The sequence below is a fragment of the Anas acuta genome, chromosome 1 (assembly GCF_963932015.1).
Source record: "Anas acuta chromosome 1, bAnaAcu1.1, whole genome shotgun sequence".
Classification (NCBI taxonomy): Eukaryota; Metazoa; Chordata; class Aves; order Anseriformes; family Anatidae; genus Anas; species Anas acuta.
This window is the reverse complement of record NC_088979.1, coordinates 58619066-58645895: the sequence shown is the minus strand read 5'-3', so window position 1 is coordinate 58645895 and position 26830 is coordinate 58619066. Positions and strand designations below refer to the sequence as shown.

The 26830-nt window shown below is 39.0% G+C and overlaps 1 protein-coding gene across 2 annotated transcripts in view; it reads left to right on the top strand.

Annotated features, from left to right (window-relative positions):
* Positions 1 to 26830, top strand: part of EFNB2 (ephrin B2) — a 44796-nt gene that overhangs the window by 4195 nt on the left and 13771 nt on the right. Inside the window, exons 1-2 of one of the 2 annotated variants that reach the window (XM_068678194.1) lie at positions 9673 to 9795; positions 17855 to 18138. In XM_068678194.1, coding sequence (XP_068534295.1) covers positions 9743 to 9795; positions 17855 to 18138 — 337 coding nt within the window. In that variant the 5' untranslated portion in view covers positions 9673 to 9742. Of the gene's footprint in view, positions 1 to 9672; positions 9796 to 17854; positions 18139 to 26830 lie in introns of those variants that run through there. The other variant, XM_068678183.1, reaches the window with a different exon arrangement.

Genomic DNA, 26830 nt, shown 5'->3' with positions numbered 1-26830 from the left:
CACTCAACACTGCCTCTGAAATGTATGACAGAGCATAGCGTCGTGGAGTGCATTTCAGTCAAACCTTCGCAAAATCTCATTCAAAACCCATTGTTTCTGTCTGAGCGTCTCTATGCCTTGCGTGCTATAGGCTGGTGAGCAAGGCAGTTCTCCTTGGTAACATGTGGAAGCGTATCCTCAAAACTGCTGCATTTGACACTGATTAAGTTAGATTACATAGCTGTTTTTCTCTATCTCTTATAACCAATTATATATGGGATATTTCACAGCCCATCTCTGAATGAATGCTCACATGTCAGAAACTGATAAAATAAACTACAATTGATGACCCTGTTAAATGGGCTATTCAGTGGCATATAGACTAGTCTGCTTCTCATTATTTCTGAAATTCTTATTTTTGTAGGTAAACAAATGCACATTCACTACCGATTGAATAGCCCCTTGAACTATGCTCTGCAGTTTGCATTTGGGTTAATCTTGTCGGTTTTAATATAGAGAGAAAAAAGGGGAAAGCACCAGGGGTGGAATTGTTAGTGCTTTCACATCCACATTCCTCACATTTTGTCAGGATGATAAACTGTAGGTAATGGACAGTCCTTGTTTCACAGGACAAGTGAGCCTGCCGAAGCACAAAGAGCTTGCTAAAACGATACCTCACAACATGTTTGGTAGCCTCTTGCTAGACAAGAATTTATATAGGAGTCCGGTGTCATGGGAGCGCACTTTCTAACCTCAACAATTGCAGCTTCAAGCTGAAGAAACAGGAGTGGAAGGTTAAAATGATTTAAACACATGCTTCTAAATTGTACCCAAAACATAGCTGTTGACACTTGGCATGCTTATACAAGAAGTGAGTGGTGTCTTCCAGTCCATTTCCAAACATCTCTGGTGTTTATAGCCAGGTCTTAACACAAGTGAATTAGCAAAATGAATTCAGAATGAAGTAATGTCCAGATTTTTCAGTTGGTTATTTTCCCCTAGCCTTTTACAGGGGGAGTATAACTGATATATTATTTATCGTAATTATCATAAAACATGTTATCTGTAAGCTGTGCCATGTTGTTTCACTTTGTTTAATGAAGTAATTGCTTTTAGAAAGGCAGTGACTAAAAGTCAAGCTAAAATCAGTATGTCCCCCCCTTTTTCCACACACAAGAATTCCTCCCTCCCTCTCTTTTTTTCTTCCTTTTTCCTGTTTTGTTGTAAGGCGATTGCATTGCTTGAGGTGTGACAATTAAGATTGTTGCAAATTTGGTGAAGGTTCTTGTAATGGAAAGGCAGCAAAGGGCCTGAGGTGACTGCAGTGGCATGCCGGCCAGGACAGGCCTTGGAGACTTGCACAGCAGCCTGAACCAGGGCCTTTTTGAGGATCTGGTCTTCATGTGTCGTGCAACCTGCGGTACTAGAAATTGCTTGTTGCAAATGAGAAGAAAGTGTTCTTCTGAGAAAAAAGTAGTGATTAAAATGTTATTCATGTGTGCCTAATGTCTGCCTTCCTTGACTGCTGACATAAAGAAACCTGTTTTTCAGGTCATTTATCATACATCTACATGGATTTGCTTATGAGCTCATTCTTTGTGAGGCGTTGTGGAAACTTAAATAGGAATGTTACACTGCTTGAAATATTTTGATTAAAATATGCAGTGCCATAGAACTATAAACTTTTAACCAGAGCACTCTTCTCTCGAGTGAGGCTTTTTCTAGGGTGGAGGGGGAAGGGAGCGGCAAGGGAGAAGAGTTTGGGAGGGAGTTGCCTGAAAAGCAGAGGAAGGGAGGATGGCAAATAGACAGTGTTAGAAGAGCTTGGAAAAACTCCTGTGGCTTCATTGTCTCTTTAAAGCTGGAGAACACAAAGACAAATGCAGTTCAGCCTTTCTCCCATGATGGAAAATGTAAACCGTTGACACAGCTCCCATGTTTAACTTGTTTAATTCTCATTTTAAATTCAGTACTATACCAGCCGTGTGAACTCTGAAGATTTCTTTAGTAATCCATTTTGTAGTTCCGAATCAAAAACAAAGTGAAAAGGTCTGACACAATTTGCTTTTATTTTTAGGCAAATCAACCCTGGTCATAGTTAATAAGGGGATTACAACCCAGACTAGGTCTTTACAGATGTAATGTAAATCAAGGGCAGAGTATAAAGAAACTGATCCCTTTTGATTGAAGTATGGTAAAAAGGCATAGAGAAACTAGCAGCAGTAATCTGATTGTATGGCAATAAAACCACCATTTTCTGTCTTTCAGATAAAAATAATGTGGTAAATCCATGCAGTTCATAAGATGTAAAGGCAGATAAAGGGTGATGCCATGGCAACATATAGATTAGCTTGATGTTAGAAATGACACGTCTCTGAAAGGGGTGCTGGAGACTAAGGGCCTTGCTCCGGGCTGCGAGGCATTATGTGAGAGCTGCACAAAACTCGGGGCCGGGATTAGGCTGTATGAAAGGCCTACTTGTGGCTCGGGCTGGTTAAAGCAGCGAAGAAAAGCTGCTCAGTTCTTGCTCATTGGTGGTGTATAATATGGTAAAGATAGATTTCATTTGCTGCTCCGTCTGGAGCAAGGGCCGGCTGAAGCTTGAGGCTGTGGCAGTGGTGAGGCAGGGATGGCTCTCCTTGTCCAGGCCTGGCCCTGCAGCAGCTGTGCTGTTGGGTGGGCTGCTCGCAGGCCTGGCTGTCTTTCACGGGGGGCAGGGGAGACAGGTGGGGCTGGGGTTGGGTGGAAGGAGAACAGAGACCAGGAGAACAGATTTTGGTTCTGTTTCGGGCCAAGGTCTTGATCTCTCACTCCATGGGAGCAGCACTGACAAACATACTGCATTGTCTGCACCCCAGCCAGGTGTTTCAGCATTTCTTGTTTCCCACTCTGCAAAAATGTAAAAGAAGGGGAAAAACAACAACAACCCAAACCAGCATTAATCCCTATTTGCCAGTAAAACTGCAGATAATCAAATTGATTGGCTTAGTCTCTAGGTGGTATTTATTTCTGAGTGGCTGGCTGAAATCTAGAAATGAACGAGATAAGCATCTGCCTCTTCCCCCCCCACCCCATCATTGGGATGAGTTTGCTGTCAGCCTCTTGCGTTCAGCCAGCCGAGATTGTAGCCATTGCTTTGTCATTTATTTTAAGCGATCTGCAGCTGTAAAGGTAGTAAAATACCTCTCCCAGTGCAGCTGCCTGTTTTTTTTCCCTGCCTTTTCTCTTAAAGAGCTTTCCAAGTAGTTACAGCTTGCTTTTCTACCCAAATGACAACCATAAACACCCAGAGCTTAAAGTCAGCATTACGTTGCAAATCGGGGTACCATTCAAATGAGAAATATTTACTTTATTGCCTGCTCATTTGACTGCTGAGGGGAAAAAGAAAGCATTCTGCATTTGTTAGGCAGAGTCTAGACATAAGGGAAAAAAAACACCGAAGTCTACAATAACAGTTGTGTCTTTCTTTAGTGGGAACGAGCCTCGGATGAGCTCGGCAAAATGGGATTCATGCTGTTTTTTTGGCAGTGGCTTGGACACTTTTTAAGGTTCTTTCCTCCCCCCCCCCCATTCTATTTTTTTTATGAAGATGTTAATTACATGCTTAAATTTATCATTCTTATCCTACCCCATAGTAGGCTGGAAAGCTTCACAATCTGACTGAAAAGGCAACTCCAGAACCCAAACTGTCAAGCTGCTGATGCGATTTAACAAACGAAAAATAAACAAGTGCATATAGGGAGCCGAACAGATTGGTGAAAGTCTGAAGTACTCAGATATGTTTCCTCTCTTGCAGCTTAACCTTCAGAAATCTATATTCAAAAGATCCAATTCATTTGCTGAAATTCTCCAAAGCACAGGGGCACCCTCATCTAATTTACAGGCCGGTCACATCCAAGCACCTTGCATTCTGCATTTGACAATGATTGCTAATGGGCCATTCAACTAAAGTATTTGCTTGTTAACAGGGAACAGAGCATGATAAATGTCCAGCAAGCTTGCGGCCTCCTTCAGCTTTTCAAATGCAGACTGGTGCATATTTATGGCAGGCAAATGACAAAGGGAGAAGCTGAATTACTCTGGCCTTATGCTTTCTGTTAGAACAAGGGTTAAAGTAATTAAAGAAATAATGCAAAAACCGATGTCCTTTGTTTGCCAACCATTATCCAACATTTAGCTTTCGAACCTGCCTGTCATGTCACATTTCAGAAATGTGCGAGATAAGACTCGGTGCGTTTGGCAAGGCACAGAAATGAATAGGTGGTGCTGTATGGAGGGGGCTCTCTGTGCCGCGGGTGCCAGGGCTGTGTGCTCCCACACAAAATCATCTGCAGGTGCCACTTCCCTGAAATAGTATTTATTCGCAGAGGTTGATTCAGAGATGGACTTAACACGGGACTTGTGCAATCTGCACTGAGTTTCCCTAAAGGGGGAGAGCGAGGGGGCACGATTTAAGAAAACAAGCACATTTGCACTGAGACTGTTTCTGAACGCCAAGTATGAAAACAAAATGGCAGAACGAAAAACAGTTCTGCCGTTGCTCTTCTGCCCTCGAGGACAGCTCCATCTTCAAAAATGAAATGACAAAGCACGCACAGACATTCCTTAAACTGGTGCTTAGACTTGTAGTGTCTTCAGTGTCGTTCTGAATTAGTTGTTAGTTTTGTTATTTTTTGTGCTTATAAATTAATGTTTAAGGTTAGCCAGATTTTCAGAAGTCTTCGAGAAGTCTTAAGTACAGGTTTGCAATATATAATTTTAAATTCCATATTTGAAAATGTCCTTAAGTATTTTGTATTTTCAGCTGCAAGTAGGTAAACATGTTTAAGGCTTCCATCTAGGTCCTGTTCAACTCCATGAAAATACTTCCACTGCCTTTAGTGAGTATTACATTAGCCTTCAAGGGCTCTACATTGTAATTGTTTTTCTCATTATAGGCAAAACTTTTAGTTTTATTGTAATGAACAAAATCTATCATTTACTCAAGGAAAGAGAACATCCAGATCCTTTTTTTCTGCTAACTGTGATGGAGAGAACTTTCCTTTGATGTGATTATATACACTGTCAAAGACAGTGAATAAGGGCAGGACCTCTATCTTTTTTGGCAATCCTGGCCAGCCAACACCCAGTGTTTATTGCGGTATCAGCACGATAATTATAATGCAGCTGATTTAAACTTTGATGTAATAGTCTATGCTTTCTTCTGGTTTTAAAAGCAGGTCCCAGGCCAAAAAAGATAAAGGCTGGTAGAGGATTATGTTGCTAGGTGAATCATTCCTGATGCATAGCATATACATAACTATAAGATGGTTTTTCAACCTACAGCATTCTTTTTAAATGTCTTGTGATTAATGGCTAAAATAGAATTTGCAAAACTTTATTTAGTAGCATTTGGAACTGTGTACACTTCAAAGGATAAAGAATGCACAGGAGGATAGGTTAAATGCTGTAATGATACATTAGCCTGAAAAATCTGTGATGCTGTCAATTGCTTCTGACTGTTTTGTTAGTGTTTATTTGAATAGTGTATTTGCTTAGGTACCCAAACCAAAGAACAGTGGTGGGAAAGGTGAACAATGCGCTGTAAAGGGAAGTGCATGTTAAAGCTAATAAGAGGGATTTAAAATTTATTATTATTATTATTAGTTAAAGCCTAGTTGCAATTGAATGCTATTTTATTTTGGATTGGGAGGTCTGCCAGACTCCAGCCTGTCAGAGCTGAGAAGACTCAAATCAAGTCCAGGCCTATTTCTGCAGCAAACGGGAATCCTGGCTCCTTGCCTGTGGATTCATTCAGGAAGGCCCATCTGGCTTTTGATGTTCTGCAAGTTCGAAGCAGTTTGTTTAAGGAACCTATGCAGTGAGCACTGGTGAAAGCACACATAACTACAGTTCTAACTCTTCAAGTGGTGCATCACTTTGCATTTTCATTTTTTTCCTGGTGCTTGCCATCTGCTTACTTACCTCCTGAGCAGCAGTTGGTTTCTATACCTGACAGGATGAAAGTGCAAGTTTGGAGTTAGGCATATCTTGACTCCTTCTGAGGTTTTGCAGTCCCATAGCATTCACTGTCCACACTTCAGTTGCTTTCTTCATGTTTAATTAATTTCTGTTTAGTTCAGAAGCAGTCTAGCTTAATCACTGCACAACACTTGACCTTTATTTTTTTTTGGTTCTTTTTTTCTTTTTTTTTTTTCCAAGGTATTTCCAAGCTACGTGGATTAGCTGAACAAGGAAGGTCACACTGGCAGGCAAGATTACTGTGTGATAAATATTCTAAAATCTATGATTTTTGGTGGTAATTGTTGTTCCTCCTAATTTTATTGGACATTTTTAGACAGTTTTTGAAGAGAAAAGCTAAATTTTCATAAATGTATTGCTTATTGTAATCTTTTCAGTTCTGTGGATCAGTGTGTGACAGCAAGATGAGCACGACTGAACTCTGCTCCGCGAGCCTGACTCAGGAAACTATCCTCATTCAGAAGAGCTCATGTTGAGCTCTTCTGCTTATGTTGAGCATGTGCTGAATGCTGAATATTTTTGCTGAAGCGGGACGAATTTAAGCATGAGCTGTCTTGAACCAAGGCCAGAGTGAAAAGGTTTTTTGGGGTTGGACAAATACACGTCTCTCTGAAGCTTCATTACATTTCTTTCTATCAGAAAATGATGTCAGAAGCTACAGCCCTGTCTGCACTTGGAGTGAGTCTTAATTTCCACGTAGCTTGCCAGCTACCAGCACAGCTGTGCTGGTGGTGATCCTTCATGCTGGCTGGGACAGTTCGAGCAGGTCCATCACCTTTGTTCCTAGACTTCTGTCTGCACTGGTAGCTCTGCCTGTACCCAATTTTCTGTGCTTTTGTTTGCAGTTCAGAGTGATGCCAATGCCACAGATGACTGGTTGATATGAGCAGCTCAGCTGATCCCCAGAGCAGCTCAGGTTAACCCCTGAAGGATAATCTGGTTTGTGACTAACTGACCGTGCTGAGCCTCCCTGTGGTAGAGGCTGAGACACAGGCACAGGGCAGCAAGCAGATCAAAATGGAGTGGCTGAGGCTCCTGCGGTCCCCAACCACTTGGTGAAACCTTCTGATGGACTTTTCCACCTGGGTAGGGATGTCCAATCTAGTGATGAGTACACCTCTGGGCATTTTTAAACTACTCCACTGGCAGCTTATCTTAATTCGAGAGGCTCAGCACTGCAGCAGGGCAAGAGCTGTTTTTTGGTAGTTCAGATATTACTGCTGTCTTGGAGGTAGCAGAGGCGGTCATGCTTAATTCTGCTTCTGCAAGTAAGTCAGGCTTTGGAAAAGTTGGTAATTAACATAGGATCTCCATGCTTACCAGTGGCTGGATCTTGGGTTTAATGTGAGATGCAACTGCAGGCCAACTGTAGGTGTCTCATCTGGGTTTTTGCTCATTTGTTTTTTTTTTTTGTTGTTTTTTTTTTTCCTTTTCCATCTGAAAACTGTCCTTTTTATATAAAGAGAAAAAGGATGCAGTATAGGTAGGAGTGAAAGTGAGTTGCAGCTGGATTCTGAAAATCTTTGCATAACAAAGGTTTGCCAAAATATGTTTGGTTTGTTTTATGATGACACCATCATAGTTGATTTGGCATAACTTTTCCTGAAAGTTGTGAGTTAACAACTTGTTCAGCTTCCAAGTGTTTCCTTATGCAGGCAAATGGTATGCAGTAATATCTTTTCTAACAACTGCAAAGCAGCTGAATTTTTTTCTTTGAATTTGAGATATCATCACTGATTATTAATGTCTCATTGAGTAAGAAGACAGACCCCGCCTTCTTTTATAGACTTTGCTTGGAGCATGTCTTGGAACAAGACTGTACAGGTGTGAACAAATTGTAGTTAAGGAAGACTGAAAACTTTGGTTTGTATCCTTGCGTTGTGGCTGACATGAGATTTGTTTCTGTAATAGAAATGGAGAAGAGCACGGAACGGCACAGCAATAGAACAATCTGTTTTCATTGTTTCTTTCTTCCATCCATAGCTTGTGATTTACAGTGCCCTTTTTGAAAAGTAGTTCTTTTGCAAATGACAGCTGGTCTCTGTTAGCTTTCTAACAGCAAAGACTTCAGTGACTTGTGTAAGAAGCACACATGGTTTGGTTTGACTTTCCGTTCCATGCTAACTACTGCTCTGCATCTTTTCAACAAAGCGCCATGTTTCTTGGTTTTGGCACACCCTGCCTCTGCGAGCGCAAGTAGAGCGGTGGTTTTGTGTTTCACTGAATCCATGGCACAGACTTTCTTTATTTTTTCAAAAACCCAAACCATATAAATACCTGATTATCTTTGCTGCGAGAGCAAAGAACTACTTTAATATTCCCAGTAGCATATTTTGAACAACAATTCTTTAATTAAAACAACATTGGTCTCTTCCTGTATTTCATGGGTAGCAAATGAGAGAAAACACCAGTGTTAATATCAAAGGGAGTCAGTTTTCATTACAGTAATGGTTCAATTGTGCAATGCTGTAGGCTGTGAAATTTAATATTATTGTGACTTGTATTGTAATTGTAGGATGACAGAGGAAAATGGATTAAGTTTAAATATAAGTGTACACAGCAGCACATGGACTTTGTCAAATGGAAGCTGAGGGCAGGGGCAGGACGAGTCCCCCTCTGGCTCTGTCATAATGAATTAGTATTTTGTAAATAACTGGCCACTAGACTGTAGATTTATTACCTTTTGTAGATATATATGGACACACACAGACACACATGAATTCTACACTGACTGTAATTGCAATGCGGAGTTGCAGAACGGGTTTATGCCTGTAGGCTTGCAGGGTATTTGAATGTCTAGGCTTCTTGTCTTCACCTTTCATGAAAATATCCTTGCCTGCCAGTTTGTGAAGTTTTCTTCTGAAGGCTACACCCATCCTTTCAGTTAGGAGATTGCTAACACATGAATGGCCTCAGACTGGAAAGCCCTTTGTCATTCTTTTCTTCCTGTTGAATAAAACCAAATTCAAGTTGCAGATGATCTTTGCTTTAGAAAATTGTGATAGACAACTAGCGTTAATGAGCAGTACCCCTTTCTTTCTCCATTGCCCATATACATGCAGATTAAAATGGAAAATGGTCATTTAAACCATCCATTGCTGATCTCTTCCATGGAAGATTAAGGGCAATGAAAGATAGATGTTTCATTTGTTTACAGCTTAGGTAAGTGGAATATGTCCCCAGAGCAGTGCCTGGTAGTTTCTTAGTGTGTAAACTCAATGTTCTGTCTTTTTAGCCCATTTCTTAGCAGTGTTTCACAGAAGTGTACTCATGTTGAAACCTGTTCTAATGTTAAAGTGCAAAAGGGGGCAGTAAAGTGCTATCCAAAAAAAATGTTTATTTTTAAGGTTATTTTTTTTGGTGGTAAAACTTGTATTTCTCTATCTCTTGTATTTAAAATAGTGATCACATGAATGTCTTATGTTTGAAAGGCTTGCAAATGTTGTAAATGTGTATCTTTAAGCATTGTGGGAACAGTGCTGAGAGTGAGTTTCCATGTTCTCTCCTTTAACCCAGTCCTGAAACATGCTACATATTTGGAACGAATTGAAGGCGGAAAGCTGTCCTCAGATATATTTAGGGCACAGCTATATGAAGCATTTCCGAAAGAATTCCTATGTTGCTAATCATGTCTAGTTCTCATTTTGTGCATTACCAATGCTGCCTTTCTGGAAAAAAAAAAATTAAAAGAGTGCTGAGGTTAGGGGGTTCTGCTTGAAGTACTGAAGTGTGTAGTGGTGGCATGGGTCAAGAGTTGGGCTCTCATCCAGACCCGCATGCATCATTTGTCAAGAGGTAAGTAGAAAGAGCAACTAATTACAATGTACCTACTGAGTGTTTTCTCTTTCAGAAATTCCCCAGAATAAGCTATTTATACAGATTGGCTTCTGCTTTCCACTGCAGCCACTTGCAGTTTTTAAACTCTAGGTAGAAAGCATGTTTCCGTTGAAATGCAGTAAAAAAGAGAGCGTGCTTATGTGTGTTCGCAGGCTTGTGTGTGAGAGATAGCAAGTGATGTTTGGAGGAGTAATTCCCTCATTGTTGAAACTAAATAAGTCCAGCCCTGTTGTGATGGTTCATATTTCTGTAAATGCTGATGAAATTATAATACAATACACTTAAAATAGAATGTTGGTCATATCCATCCTTTTTTCTTAGTTAGCGGACCATCCTAAGCACATTATTGGTTCTTTTGTGGTAACCAGCATTGATTCAGTAAGTGGATCAGAATTGTCTAGTGCTCTGTGTGCTTCTTGCAAAGCAGTAATTGCTTTCTGCACAATAAAACAAAAAGTTAATTGCTGATAATAATGCTTTATGTGGAGGTCATGTATAAAAACCAAATATCAAATCTAAAATGGTTTTTGAAAATAATCCTTTGCCATCCTTGTTTAAAAAAAAAAAAAAGAATCATACGTATTTTCAGCATTTTGAGCCTTATCCGTGCAGTAAATATTCTAAGCCAGGCTACACTGCCTTGTGCAAAACACTCAGATCTTGTTTCCCATCCTACAGAAAAAAGGAAAAAAAAAGATAGGTGTTTGCTCTCAGGGGAATTTTTAAGGCAGAAGAAAATGTGCTTTCCTTTTACGGGAGGAAAACTGCACATTCATTTCACACCCTGGATTCATGTTGAGGGCTGAGGGGTAAAGCACAACTTGGTCTGAAGATTTTAGTTATATAACTGGGTGGTAGGTTGTGTTTTTCTCTTTTTTTTTTTTTTTTCTCTGCTTTATTTTGTGAACAAGAGCCAAGCAGTGAGGGAAGGGCAGCTTTCCAGCAAAGTGAACACATCTCTGGGAAGGAAGAATGGCACCCAGTTGAAACAGACACTCTGTCATACAGCAAAGCCCCTATGGCAGCTGTGGTCCAGCAGCCCGAAGCTGCTGCTGCTCAGTGGGGTAAGGTGGGAGCAGTGTCCCATGCCTCTGGTCACCCTGAGGGCAGGAACTATGGAGTCAGCTGCCTCTGCCCAAGCCCAGGATTGGGGTGGCCCCTCAGGGCTATGCTACATCTCCTTTGACTTACCCACATTTTCTCTGGAACGAGGTCTGGAATCTCGTGACAGTTTTTAAGGGACCAGATTTTATTTTGAAGAGAGTGTTTCCAACAAGATGTATCTGATTCCAGGTGACCTCCTTCCATATACACAAAGGGTTAAAGGGGTACAGTTCTCACCAAACATCATGCTATGTGTTTGGGGCTCTCTCAATGCAGGGCTGCTTGAGGCTTGCAGCCATCTTCAACTGAATGGAAAGAAGTGAGTGTACGTATCTCTGCAACAGCACTAGTCACAAGAGTTGTTTGGTGAAGGAAACTCATGACACATCTTTCTAGGAGGCTGGACAGGGCACTTCTTGATGTGTTTGAAGAGCCCTGGTGTCTGAGGGTGTCCCTCCACACACTGCATGCTCTGTGCCTTCAGGAAGTTTCACAACTGATTTCGGTAAGGATAGGCTCAGGAAGAGGTACCAAGAATAGGGTTCATTTGCATGGCTACTTGAGACATATAAAATGGTGGCACTTTTTGCCCTATTTGTGGCCAGCGTAGTGATAAAAAACAAAATAAACCCTTGACCATTGCCGTTTTGAGTGCATTGTGAGCTTTTTCCCTCCAGCGGTCCAAAAGATGATGACTTTCTGGGAAGGTAAGAAAGAGGGGGAGGACAAGGAGGTACCACAAAATCAAGGGTGGAGATGGGTTATGGTTTCAGGGGACTGTTTCAATGCATTTATGGGCCTTCTGCAGGTTTTATTATAGGAGAGCCCGAGCCCTCCAATGAGGATGTTGTTCTCTTCCAATGGAAGTGAGAAACACGAGAGCTGTAGCTTTAGAAACCTCTGTTATGGCATTTAACGATCTGTGTTTGTATAATGTGGTGCTTACCATTAAAGATCCTGAAGGATGTGAATGAGAATATATTTGCTTATGTATTTCTTAGAATTCCATTTAGTTTCCATTCTGCAATTCCTATAAAAGCAAGTACCCATTGCTTACATGAATAATTTCATTAACTGCCTGGAAAAATGTTACATATAAATAAAGGTTAGCAGATTAAACTTCTTAAATTTTATTGAAATTCAAAAAGATACCTGTTTAACATATTTTGTAAAACCCTGTTATAGTATTAAAATAATTTAATAATACCACGCTGGCAAAGAAAAGTAGCTTCCAAAACTCGCTTAAAAGAATGTTAATAATATTAAATGCTGAGCCTCTGTTGTTTTCAAAGTTTCATTTGGTAGTCTGTGCATAATGCCAGTTCTGTCATCTTGCTGTGTCAAAACTATGGTAATTTTTCTTGCAGAAAGCTCATGTAAGAGTACTGCCTTTCTTTTTAACCAAATTCCTTACTCATTTTGAGACAGAGACTCCACATTAATCTTTTTTGATGAAGCTTGTTTTTCTGTCTGTTCCATAGCAGTTACTGATCCTGTTTTCATTGAATTCCTGTTCACTTAATCCATTTAAACTGGCGTGAGATCAGTCCTATACAATCACTGCTTTTGGAAAAAAGCATTTGGGGTTTAGAGCTGTGTGTATACCTCATATCCACATGGCATATCTTTGTGTGTGATATTGAATATGACAGAAACTAATGTAAAAGCTCTGTAAGGAGCAAAGGAATCTTTTTATAGAGAGTTTTAGTCTATGTTTCTGGATTATTATTTTTTTTTAGTTCAAAGTCTTTGGGAGTCAGTAAACTGATTTTCATCTCATTCAGCAGGCTATGATTAGGCCCCTGCTACTTCAGTGAAATCAGTAGGACCTTTGCCTGTAACTTTTATGAGCTTTGCATCAAGCTATTAGGACTTTAGCCTTGCTTAAATATTTCTACCAAGGACAAAATAATACTCAAAATATTGTTTCTTTTCCTAAAAAGCCAGTTGATGAATACGTATACTATTTAATAACCATTCTTTTTAAACAAGAAGGAGTTGTGTGTGGCTTGCTGTTCTGTATTCTGTTTGCATTTGTGCAAGTAACGGGCTAACGTACTGTGTTATTAGTATTCATGACATTTTCTTAATAAAACTTTTTCAATGAATAACTTTATAGTCAGGCTGGTAGTTAAACTTCATAAAGTTAAGTGGGTAGGATTCCCCAACAGAAGGTTTCAGGCTGTGTTTTAAGAAACATCTTGATTGTTCGCATTTTTAGGGTTATTTTTGTTACATTAATTTAAAACTAAGTGCCTACACCAATTAGTTCGGGTAAGGTATTAAAGCACAGAAATTTGGCACTGTTTCCCCAGTTAAATATATAAGATTCTCAACAAGTAGTAACATGCTCTAAAATTGCATTTATTTTATAATTACTAGGGTATAGTTAAAAGGTTAGTGTTTGTGTGCATGTATAGAGAGAGTGAGTGAGTTTTGCAAGTTGGTAGGAGTGTGACAACACGTTTTTTACATCAGTGTTGATTAATAAAATCTTTTCAAGAATTTATTTCCCTAAGATTTTTTTTTCTGTTGGTATTTTTACAGTTTAAGAAATGGCTGTGTGGAATAGTAGAATATTAGGAATAGTAGAATATTCTTAATGAAAAAATCTGCTGGTATATAAAGCTTTGATTTTTTTTTTGTGAATTTAATGTTGTGCAGTTAGGTAAGTTTGAGTGGTTATCATTAAGGAAAACTCCTTTATAATTTAGTATGTGTGAATGTGCTAAGTTTCTATAAAACAAAAGTTATGTTCTTAAGAAATTATTTTGAAATTGTATATAGATAGATAGGTATTAATTGCAAAATCAAATTTAAATTCTCTAGGACTTTGACAGGTTAGTGTACATTAAAACCTGGAACTGTGTGACTTCAGAGTAAGTGCAGTACTGAAAATTACTGTAACATTGGTGGGAGTGGGGAAGAGATTTTTTTTTTTCTATTCCTGTGATGTGAATTTTTGATCTAATTTAAAACTGTTTAAAAAAAAAATAAAACACTTTGGGAACTCTGCATGTTGCTGTTACTTGCTCTAAGCTGCATGGTTAGTTAGACGTGTGGGAGGGATTCACATCCATGGGCTTTGCACAGATGTCAAATGTCACCCACAACACACCAATTTGGGGCTGCCAGCAAAAATGCCCTCTGTATCCTAAAGTGGTTTCATTTCATCGTACAGCTTGTACTACACTTCATGTACCTTTCTGTGCTTTCTCACAGAAAACACTGTGATTATTAATTATGGGTAAAATTCTTCAAATGCCCTTGTCTGGCTTTATCGGAGTTCTGGAAGAAGCGAGTCAGGAAACTGGCTAAGCTTTTCTCCTATGTTTCTGTTTGGGTACAGGGACCTATATTGTTACGTAAGTTTCCCAGTAAAGAACATTTATATCTGAAAAGCGTAAAATTAGGAAGTCAGCTTTTTTATATAAAGCAGTGGCTCCAGTCCTGTCACTGCCCCGACTGCTCAAAGAGCTGGGTTAGTATCCTAAACAACCATTGATGTAACACAGCCTCCCTCAGTATCATGCACAGGACTCTTGAAACCTCTTGATCTATCCTGATTGTATTTCTGTTTGGGGGGAAAAAAAAAAGTTTTCAATTAATTAAAGGCACATTCCCTTCAGGCTTAAAACCAGGTTATTGGCTTCTTTTTTACAGATGCATTCTTACAAACATTTCATAAGTTTTGTTGCTATCCCAAAATGCTTAAAACTACATAAGCACTTGCAGAAATAAAGATTCAGCTGTGCTGAAATTTTTGTTAGCCTCTACCAAGTGGGTTTGTTTTTTTTTTTTAGATCTAAAGTTTGCAGAAATAAGGTCATAAAACAATAGTCTTAATCCCCTTCCTTGACATTAAATAGTTTCAGAAAGTACTTATTGCCCAGCAAGTGATTTATTTAAAGTCTCTGTGAAAATGCAGTAGCAGAAATATTACACAAAGGGGAGAATAAAGATCCTGCCTAGTTCTGGGTCACTAAGTTATTGTGGCTGAACTGAAATGCATGAGTGCAACTGAAACTTTTGTATTCTCTCCATCCATATTTATGCTTTATAGTTGTAAAAAAAATAAGGAACGTAAACTGCAAAAATATCTTTCTTGCAAAGGTCACGGAAAAAAGAAATCAATACAATCTAGTTCTCAGATTAATCCTTTCATCCTTTTTTCTTTCCTAATTCCATCAGCATTAGATCCTAAAAGTTCAGAAACTGAAGTGGAAGCAGATTTACCGAGTTTAATGCTCAAACTGTACAGACTGCAGACACAGAGCAAGAGTATTCCCCTGCCATAAAGCCTAACGAGTGCCTGGGTTAAAGCTCTTGTAAAATGTGCTTTAGCTGTCTGTTGGGGGTGGTTCTGTCCTTTGCTTTTTATGGGGCAATTCCTGGCTGCTTAATCAAGGCACACAAATATGCTTTCTGTCTCGTCACTGTTTCCGAGAATCGGTTGCCGGCTGTCCCTGAACCTGTCGTGTTTGTACTCAGAATTTGCATGGAGAAACATATACCACTCCTACTTAATTACACACATGTATACATGAAATCCAAAGTTAGATTCAGTGTTTTCGTTTTTTCGAGGTAGCTTTAGGGTTGTACAATTGATAATAACAGGTGCATGTTTCTAACATTATGAATTTTGGTTTTATTAAGCATGCACACTTAAATTGATCTAAATGATCTAAATTTGAAAACAAAGATCCTCTCCTGAGGGAAGTCCTGTGTCTTCTTACACATTCCCATGATGTGAAGAAGAGCTGCAACAGCAGGATCATGGCCTTTGTCCTGGGACACGAGTAACGTTCATCTTCTGATACAGCGCTGCTGCACAGAAGCAATGCAGGCTGGGGCTATGGCCAGACAAGACGATACAGTTAGTTGCAAGTGACCTGGGTTGGCCCAGAGATGCTGTCACTTTGCCTTTGCGTTTGTCTGGTCAGAATTTTTCCCAGAGGAGGGGCTGAGTCAGGATCCATGCTGTTCTCTTGGAAACATATGCCGGCTGCGGTATTTCTTTCTGCATTTCCTATGCGCTCTTGCAGGGCTGGCCACTCCCTAGGTAGCTTCTCACGAGGCTGGCAGCTCCAAGGAGTATGTATTTCCACCTTTGCACTTGGATTACCGTTCTGGCTTCATGGACGCGGTAGTCACTGCATTCCTATGGCGTGTCTGAGAACTGGAGGAGGAGGCGCAGCTTCGCCCCGTCTCCAGTGCACCTCTATTTGCACAGCCGTGGCCAAGCCTAGTTTCTATAGTCTAGAAATTACACTGCGTGACACAAAGGAGCGCAGTGATTTATGCATCAACAGTCGCTTTTCTTGCCACAACATTTCATTGTTCTTTTTCCCTAAATCTGTAATTACATGTCTTTGTCCTGCTACGTGCTGCTTCACAACAAATATAATTCTTACACAGGCTTTGTGAGTGAAAATAATCCCACTCAATTAGCACAGATCATAAACTTGCATTGTGCAGGAGCAGTTGCAAATGATGGATTCAAAATTTGGGGCATCACATCTTCCTTTTTTTTCCCAATTCCTTAAGTTCTCATCCAGTTCTGCTCCTGGCTGGTGGGCTCCTTTAGCAAAGGAAAAGGCTGGGGGTGATCTACGCCTTCATCTTTGTTCCTGGGCCTTAATATTCTAATAAGCTTCCAGGAAGGCTGCCTGTGAATAAGCTAGATTTACTACATGTGCTGTTTAGCACTAGCGCTTGCAGAAGGGTGTTCATTAGGCAGCAATTGTTTCAGTCAGTTTTTCAGGCTGATTCTCCATTAAAGAAGCTCTTTCGAAAAGGCTGGCAGGCAGGAGAAAGAGGAAAGAAAGTCGGGCTTTTAGGTCGGTGCATTAGACGACATTGTGTCGTTGGCTGTAGTTCTAAAACTGCACTCTAAGCCTTAAATGAAACAAATATATCTTAAGGAGAATGGAAACAAACAAACAAACCTGCTGTAGCTTTTGTCCTTGTAAGAATAAGGCTCCTCATTTTGTGGATAAATCAATGCTCTAAGTAATTATTTATATTTTCCTTTCATGAAGAAGTGCTGATGTTTGACTGGTAATTAATACCAACGGGAATGATACAATAAGATGAAGTCTGACCCCAAACACTAAAGCTCACTGCCAGTCTAAGAAGTCTTCATCTATCTCCATCTATACAAAGACAAAAGCACACCTGTGTTTCATTTGTTGCACCAGGGAAAAAAAAAAAAAAAAAAAAAGATAAAATAACGATGTAATATTGGAGTTTACAAAGAAATCACTGTGGTGTGGTAATCATCGTGTCTTGGAAGAGTGTTTTATCAGAAGCATGTGCAGTCCTTGGGTTGAGTAGATCTCCAGTTGATCCTAGGTCTGTAAGCATCATCCTGACGAGTGACTGATGTTCCTTTGTGCTATACTAGTAACATTAATCAACGTCGCAATATGTTGTTAAGTCTGAAAGTCTAAGTTGTTTCCTTTCCCACATGGCTGCTCCAAATGAACAATCATTCTTGTCATTCTCCCATGTCCAAAATTAGCAAAATATGTGCAAGAATAGTAGAAATGTTACCAACATGTAAAAACAGGATTGTAGCCCCTCATACGTTGCACTGGCTCCTGTGAATGGCCAAATGTGGAACAAACCGCAGTTCCTGCCAAAGACATAAAACGTTCCAGAGTTCCCAAAACTGGGATGAAGACTATAAAACTCAATCCATCTGTAATTTCCAAGATCTAAATAAACATCTTGTTGATATTAAATTGAGTCAGGCCTAAACTATTAAGATCTGGTTTGTTCACTCTGTCATTTTGGTTTTGGAAACCGTGTGTTTTTTCCTTTCTGTCCATTGCAATTGCTACTTTTCTGAATGAGATTTTATCAAGTGTTTCACATTTACCTTTTTTTTTTTTTCTTTCTTTCTTTTTAGATTCCTTCCTGGACAAGGATTGGTACTATATCCACAGATAGGAGACAAACTGGATATTATATGCCCAAAGGTGGACTCTAAAACTGTTGGCCAGTATGAATATTATAAGGTCTACATGGTTGATAAAGACCAAGCAGATAGCTGTGCAATTAGAAAGGACAATACACCTCTACTCAACTGTGCCAAGCCAGATCAAGATGTTAAGTTTACCATCAAGTTTCAAGAGTTCAGCCCTAATCTCTGGGGCCTGGAATTTCAGAAGAACAAAGATTATTACGTCATATGTAAGTTCAAAATAACAGTTATTCATTCTTTTAAATATAGTTGTTTGTTTCTTTGTATTTTGTGTCATACATGATAAGCAAACCAAGAAGACTCTGAATGGGTTTGTATTTCTTTTTCCTCCAACAATCTTTTCTCAACAGCACATTTTTGACATTATTGCTGATTTCTGTAGGGCCTTTGTATCTTTTTTCCTTGATTCATGTACACCAAAATACATTGTACTACTGTGCCTGCACGGAGCTTCTCCTTTTGTGCACGATTTTTTGTTCTATATTCATATTGAAAGGCTGTGCACAGCTAAAGCATGGTGTGTTTTCCTGCTTGCAGCTCTGCTAATGCACCATGCTGTTGGCCTTGCCCATGGGTACCCTTAACGCCAGGAGTAGGGCTAGAGTGGTCCAGCTGAGGTAACCTGTTGGTTGGCCTTTGTTCCAAGTGATCCAGGGGTTCTTTCAGGAAACATGTTCTTGGGCAAATCCCAGATGCAGCATGATCTTGAGTTTTTCACGGTCTTGGACTTGTTGAATGGATGTGCATGACACAGGGCCTGTGTCCAGCAATTTAAGCTCTGTGAGCTTCAGGCTGGTCAGGAATCTGTACCTGAAAGCTAATCTGGAGGTAACCTGAGTTTCGTGATTCAAATTACTTATGATTTGTAAAGTTAATGATGTACATCAGGGGTTAGCATAAGCTGAGATTTCAGCAGTGCAACAACAATTTGCATTAGTTTAGGTTTTGTCATTTTAATACTGTGGCCTGCAGATCTCATGTAGCCCCATGGGGATTTCTGAAGTCTTGAGCAATGATCACCTTTTAGTAGGAGCTAGACAAAGTCTATGCATTGGTTTATCTGCAGTTGCAATGAAGTTACATACTGGTGTGTCTTATTTCTCCCATCTCCTTGAAATTACATTGTTCAAAGGGCCTGGTAACTATGTAATGTCTGCCACAGTAAATATTTCTTAATTTCTTAGTTTAAAATATTGCTAATTTTACATGTTCTCTAAGCAAGTACTTTTAAAATGGGAACAGAAATTACATTTAATATGAATTAATGATCACTACCCAGTTATAACCATAATGGTACACACTGTATCATTATGTATAAAACAGATTGTATATCACGGAAATTAAGTAAGAATTAGCAGTAATAAATATATATAGAAATGACATATTTTTCTAAATAACAGTCTGAGAAGATATAAAACACTATTTATTGTTTTTAAAGTTTGACAAAAGCATCACTTAGTACAAGTACTTTCTCACTTCAGTCAGTGAGTATATAAAAACCTGATCCCACTCACAGAACATTTAACTTTGTCAGAGTTCCCACTGAAATACGGTGAGATTTACTGGGGTGAAAGCTGCAAGATCAGATGCTGAGATAGTTGTCTGTAACAACAAGGAGGATGTGGGACATAAAAACAACCATGCTCAAATAGTTGGCTTTAATGATGACATACATTCATTATTTAGTGCTGCTTAAAAAAAAAATCAACAGCAGAGCAGCTATAATGGAGCAAATGGCATTGTTACTACTATTACTTGAAAAACATGGGCACAAATAGAGCTTACTGATACGCTGTCAGTTCTGTCGTATCCACGTTATGGATTTACCTGGAGAATTTTTAAGTCCGGCTCATTTTAATTAGTTTTGTATAATTATTTCATTACAACAATAAGACATAACAGATGTTGCATTTCCTGGAAGATTACAGGGTAGTTTCATTGATAGAACTTGCTCAGCCTTCAGCCTAATGCCTCAAAAATGACACTGGCCTTGCAGTAGTACTGGAGTGCATGGATATTACTTTCCATGCTCGTTCTTGCATAAACAAATGGCTGATTTATCACTGTATTGCTAGCGTATTAACCCAGCTGCAGCAGGGTACTTATATATTTTAATAGGCTGGACAAAAAAAACACCCTGATAACCCGGCCATCCTGAAGCTAAAACGCTCGTTTTTGTGTCATTCATAAAGAAGACAATGCAGTCAGTGATGCTGGCCTCAGAAACACCAAGAGGGGCAGGAAACTAGGCCAAGGCTCAGCTAGGACACCATTTTACAGAGACACTGGAGCTAGATAGCATTTTAACAGTTTGTGTTCAAAAGCATAAGACATCATGCAGCCTTCTCAGACATAAGTTCTGGTAGTCAGGATGTTTACTGTCATTTTTGAAAGTAATACAATACATCTTAATCATGTACGCAAATTGGACCATAAGTCATTTGCATAAATCCCTGTTCCTAGGCCTGTAATTTAACAGGTGTGCTGAGGCCTGAATGAGTATACTGGGTCTCTCTCCCACTGTCTCAGACACGCAAACATTGCTCCTTTTTTCTTTCTTTCCTTTCAGTTTGCTTGGGAAATGTGTATGGTTTTTTTGGTGGTGGTGGTGTTTTTAGTGTCGTGTGTGTGTGCTTTGAAGTGAATGTACCCATGTACTTTATATGTCAGATTTTAAATTTGCAATATATTCCCTTGAGTAAGGGGCATCAAACAACCTGAGACAAGAGTTCACTGAGCCCAGCGTTTCTGCAGTGCTGTCTGTGGCTGGATCTACAGACTAAGCTTGTGCTGCTTATTCAGACAGGTTGCTGTCAGCCCTTAACATGTTTTCTGTATCGTCATGTACCCTTATTGTCTTGCCATTATTTGAAAACATCATCTGTTTTTCTAAGGTAATAATATGTGGTTTGTGGAGCTGTATTAAACAGTAAAATCTTTATTCAGATTGGGGGGTTAGTCATTTTAGGAACCTTTGAGTAACAAAGCAGAGGAGTTAATAACACAGGATGAAGAAGCTTCCTGAGCCCTGTGTACCTTTAGGAAATGTGGTTGTACATGAATTCTTCAAGCCATAATTTTTATATCATTCAGATGTATTCATGATAGATACAGCAGATCTTTTCTATTCATTCCTTCCCTGGCTATAAGCAGATAAAAACATAACTTTTCCCATTCCTTAATTCACTTTTTTTTTTTTTTTTTAAGTAGAAATGTTGAGGAATTTCTGATATACCCCCTTTCATATTTAATGGTACTATAATCCAACAATAATCTAAATCTAATCCATTTTTTGGAACAACAGCAGCACAAGATATTCCTCAATGTACAAGTATCAGGATTCAATTCTGTGAAGGGCAGTACTTGGAAAGATGATACTGAATGGTGTCATGAAAGTGAATAAACGATGTAACAATGTCCTTGCTTTTCTGTTCTTTGCCATCATCAATTTTTGGTTCCTCGGAAACTAATAGATTCATTTCCTATAGCTACCTGATTTCTTTTCAGCAGAACTGGGGAAGGTCAAATGTACTTGAGATCACAGACATATTAAGGTTAGATTACCCTAAAATATGCAACCATTTAGCTAACATATCATAAGTCTCTAAGGAAATCCTTAATCAAATGCATGAAGATACATCATGCCCAACAACATAAATACCTGTGTGAAGGGCAAAGTTAAGCAGAAGAAGGGTGTGTAAATTTGCAACTCTAATGTTTGCATCAAAAAGTCCTTTTATGTCTTTGCGTGCTTTGGGAATGAAGTATAATTTTCTGCTGTTGTGGATGGCTTAGAATGAATGGGAATCTCCTTGACTGTAAGAGAAAGATCTGCAAGTGCTTGGGTTATCATGTATTTTGTAGCTTCTGTAGCTTCAGTATCTCTCTCAGATGCAGCATTTCTTGTACAGGAGGGAGACGTCGTAGTATAGTATAGGCATATATACTATGCTAAAAATGTTTACTTTTGGTGAATGGGAGTTGTCCTGAACCCTTCCCAGCAAACTTGGCCTTTAGTCACAGGGCATAGAGAGTGCTGGAGTACATTGAGTTTGCACTGAAGGAGCGCCTAAGGGAAGCCAGTAGGAAGCTACCGTGCCAGAGGGAAGGGAGCAGTGCTGCTAGTTTTGAAACCACCATCACACTCCTGAGATAGTTTGGCTAAGTAAATCCATACTCTGCTCGCTTCATCTCTTCTTTTGCATAAAAAGGAGGCTTATACACAGACATCATCAATGTAAAAGAATACGTCACCTACGATGAAATTTTACCTGCTTGAAATGTGTAAATAATATTTTTATGTTTTTTGTTTTGTTTTGTGGGTGTGTGGTTTTTTGCCTTTTTTTTTTTTTTTTTTTTTAAGTGAAAAATACTTTGGACTTGGGGAGGGGCTGCAGAATGGTCCTGGAAAAGGTTCCTCTAAAGTGCTTTCTCTGCCTGTGACCTCATTAGCTAAGCAAGCTTGCCTAATGATGCTCATTGGCTTTGACATTGGCAAAATGCAATATGCAGCTTTCCTTAAACGTTTTTTGTCAACTTTTTTCAAGTGACCCACATACATAATTGGCCTCTGGCTTAAATTAAAAAATGTATGTATTTAATCTCTGTCTGATTTAAAGGGTTATACTGGCTAGCAGTGCTGCATTTTAGATAAATGCTAGTAATAGTCTGGTGGCTTTTAAAATGGAAACAGTTGTTCTGAAACTTTAGCATTAGCTGGGTTTAAAAAAAAAATCCCAAGGCTTTTATGTTTTCACTTTGTCATCCTGCTACAATTAAAGGGCAATAACTGTCTGAAGAAGAACACATTAAAGGACAATATAGATTGTGCCCTGAAATACAGCCCAATTGGGAAGAATAAATTTCTTTGCTTGGCCAAATAGATTTACATTAAAATGCTATTTTAGTATTCTGACCAAACACTAGCTAATCTGCCTGGCTGGACATTCTGACACATCTCTGACACAGGATTCAGTCTGCAGTACCCTGCAAACACCTAGCAAGAGCACCCAAAAGAAAACTAGATTTTTCTTTGTTTTGAGGTAAATTCTGAACTAGCCAAAACCAGGAGAAAACTGTATCAAAATTTCAGTGCCATTTCTTTGCAACATAGATATTATTGATGCTTTTTAATAAAGACTGCACAGCTCAGCAATCTAGTGTTATTTATTTTTTGGTGGTGTTAATGAAAGCCTATGTGATAATAGCCACCCTGATTCCTCTTGCACAAAGATCCTATTTTTTTCTTTCCTTTCTCCTCCTCCTCCTTCAGAAAATTAAACGATTTCTTCTTAGTGTAAAATGATACCCGGAGGTCAATCTTTGACATTGCTGAGAGTCTTTTAAGGGATATATCAGCAATACCACTTAGCTCTTGTTGAATTAAATATAAATACTGCTCATACAAATAATATTATTGGAGAAAAAAAAATCAGTGTCTGTGCAGCTTCAGATTTCTAACAGAGTCTAAGACCTACAGGATTAATGGAGTCATCGTCCTTTGGGGTTTTGTCCCAGACCACACAGGTCTTGTAAGGCTACTTTAGATTGATGGACTTTGTTCATATTCAGTGCCATTACCTAGGCAATACTGACCGTTTATCTCCTTTAAAGCAGACAGAGATAGTTCAGCAGGAAATCTGTTATTATTTCTCAATTCCTAAGGGAAGGAAATGAAAGATAGGAATGCTCAGATTGTTAATTGATGGCATCTTGTGAAAAAAACACATTTACCCTCCCTCACACTCCCCACATATTCCAAATAGATATGGAATCAGGTGAAAATGAAGTCTAATTGTTCACTTAGAATTATTTAGGAAATGCTCAGGAATTAAACAGGATTTAAAATTTCATAGGAGACTGTTTAATATTTTTAGTCACTTCTCTCACTTTGTTATTTTTATTAGTTCTTAATTTATACATACTGAAAATACAGTACATTCTCAAAGGAGAATACAGTATTCTCACTTAAAAGTCTTTTTATATATGTATGTATTACACATATCAAATACTTCGCAAAAAACAGTTTGTCTTGATCTTCTGCAAGTTGTATATATTCCTGCATTTACATATACACATTTTTAATAGGACTACGTGCAGAAGGTTGGGTTGAGCAAGTACTTTTTATGCTTTATACATGGGTTATGAGTAACTTTAAATAGAGGAGGTTTATACTGGGGAGATGCATTACACTATATGAGGAAAGTAGTCTGAACTAAAACTTAGAATGACACCAGCACGTTGAAACACATTTAACTTTCAGTTTGTACATAAGTTTGATGATGAGCATATACCTGTCAAAGTGTGATGACTGGTCTTTATTTTATGCAGTTGCTTATATCTGCTATATAGCATTTTAATTCCTGAAATAAAAGACCAAGAACCGTATAAGCATTTATAAAAGCTTTAATGAAACTGTTTTTGAATATTTGAAATTGTTTTTCACATTAAAGTCTTTACATAGTTGAATTGGTGGGAAATGTACTTTTGTCTAAGAACTGCATTAGTTAGCTAAAGCACAGGATTGAAATGTCTGGAAAACAGGGTTAAATGTCAGTTTATACGTTATTTCCTGATTTTAGTCAATCCTGGAAACTTTGGAGGAAGAATATTTCACAATTTTTTTCTGATAAATCTAACTATAAGACTGAGACCTAATGGCAATATTCCAGTTGCTTTTTTCCAGTTCCAAGGAAATCACAGAAATATTTTTGTGAGTAAATGCAGGATTAGGCTTAAGGTAGTTATAGTAGTTCTCAGAGAAGAGTTCCTACTAAGCTGATAAGGCTGTTTTTAAAAAGCATGTTCAGGCCTTTGTTAGCATGATTTGTTGATTTTTTATTCTGTAGATGAAGACAGCAAAAATAACTAAACTGCAACAGCAGACTTCTTCTCATATGCTCAGAGAGCTTCTGTGAGAGAAACAACTCTGAATCCAAACCCTGCCAGGGAAGCTGAGAAGGAATTGTTCTTCGAGTATTACACATTAGCACATAAATATATTAGACCACAATAGTGTAACTGTTCACAGAGTCACAGGAAGGTTACTCAGCCATTTGTATTGCACCTCTGGAGCTGGCCTAGTCCCATGCTCAAACAGGATCGGCTACAGCGGGTTAACTATCCAGGACCATGTCCAGCCAGGTTTTGAGTTTCTCCAAGTACGGAGACTTCATCATCTTCATGGGCATTTGCTGGGTTTGCTCTGCGAATTTCTTTCGCAGTGGGGAGCCCAGACCTGGACACAGCTCTCCAGATGTGTCTCACCAGTGCTGAGTAGTGGAGAGGGATCACCTCCCTCAACCTGCTGACAGCACTCTGCCTAATGAAGCCCAAGGGGCCTGTTAGCCTTCTTTGCTGCAAGGGCCCATCGCTGGCTTGTGGTCAACTTGGGGTCCACCAGGACCCCCACAGCCTTTTCTGCAAAGATGCTTTCCAGGCAGTTGCCTCAGCCTGCGCTGCAATTCTGATTCCACCTGCGTTCCAGAGTCTGCCATAGCAGGTTTCGTGGCAGAATCATGATACTATTAAATAATTTGTGTTGTCAAACAAATATCCCTGCTGTATAATTTTATCCTATTACAATAGTTCTGAAATATTAAAATCTCTATGAACACCATTATTAGAAGTAAAAGTATCCATTCTCCCGTCTAGTTACGACTTTTCAACATTCTAAATGCTGGAGGATTAACATACCCATCCCATTTGAGTTTCTTCAGATGAACCAAGATAGGCTTATGTGATAACTTCCAAAGAAGTTGAATCCCTTAATTTCTTATGTCAAGTAGTAGGACTAAAGGTCCTGTAACACCTTGGAAATTCAGATTGCTTTCTTTTAGCAATGTTTCCTCATTAAGTTTTTAGTCTGTGGGCATTTTAAAGTTCTAAACACAAACATAAGCATGCAGCAATCAAAACAGTGCTTAACTTCTGATTATATTTGGCAAGTGCATAGTCATCCAATAGCATCATAACTGATCTTAGAACTAAGGTGCCAAACTCTGTGTTGCTGAAGGATAGTTAAATGATGTAAATAGCTTTTGTGTTTTGCAATAAAGCACACTTTTGTTGTGCTTGATGTAAAAGCAGGAGATGAAGGTATTCTTTTATTGAGGCAAACATGTGGAAAATTGCTCTAGATTGTTATAGTACAGAGCATCTCCCCTGAAAGGAATGAGGTTCATCTATAGGGCAAACTCTGACTGTGGCAGTTTATTGGGGTTACTCCTGGACTCTCTGTGGTCAAAGCAAATAATGTCATGTCCATCTAAACTGTTATAACCAACAGACTGGCACATTTTCTCATCTACAGTGTTATATTCTGAACTGTCACTCGGCATTAACTCAGTCAGTAGTGAAGTCCTACCACCTAGAGATGAACTCTGCCTCAGAATGATGTTTTCCACTTCAGTGCTACTCGTATAGCAATTACTGGGTCATTAATATCATTGCATGCAATTAGTGACAGTAGAATGAGCAAGAGGTTTGTTATTTATTTAATATGAACTTTCACTATAACCCTTTATTTTCCAAGTGCTACAGACAGAAACCAGAGAGATTTTCAAGACAGATGAATATCTTTGAAAAGTGATGTTGAGTTCCTGTGATACAGGTCCTCATTCATTTAATGTTAAAGCTTCTGCTTTTGTTTCTAGCAAGGCCACTTGTCATTAGCGACAATCAGTGTAACTTGAATGCTAACTAATTGTATTAGTTCTGTTCAGCTGAACTGTTAAGCAAAGCTCACTGTTGTAGGAGGAAGTTATTTCTTCTCATCCATGAGAGGCTTTTGCCAGTAGTATGCCAGGAGAAAGGATAAACTATGTAAAATATCTGCTTATGGCTGGTGAAATTAACTAGCTAGTAATCTGTTTTAGATGCATACATTCTGATATACACTGA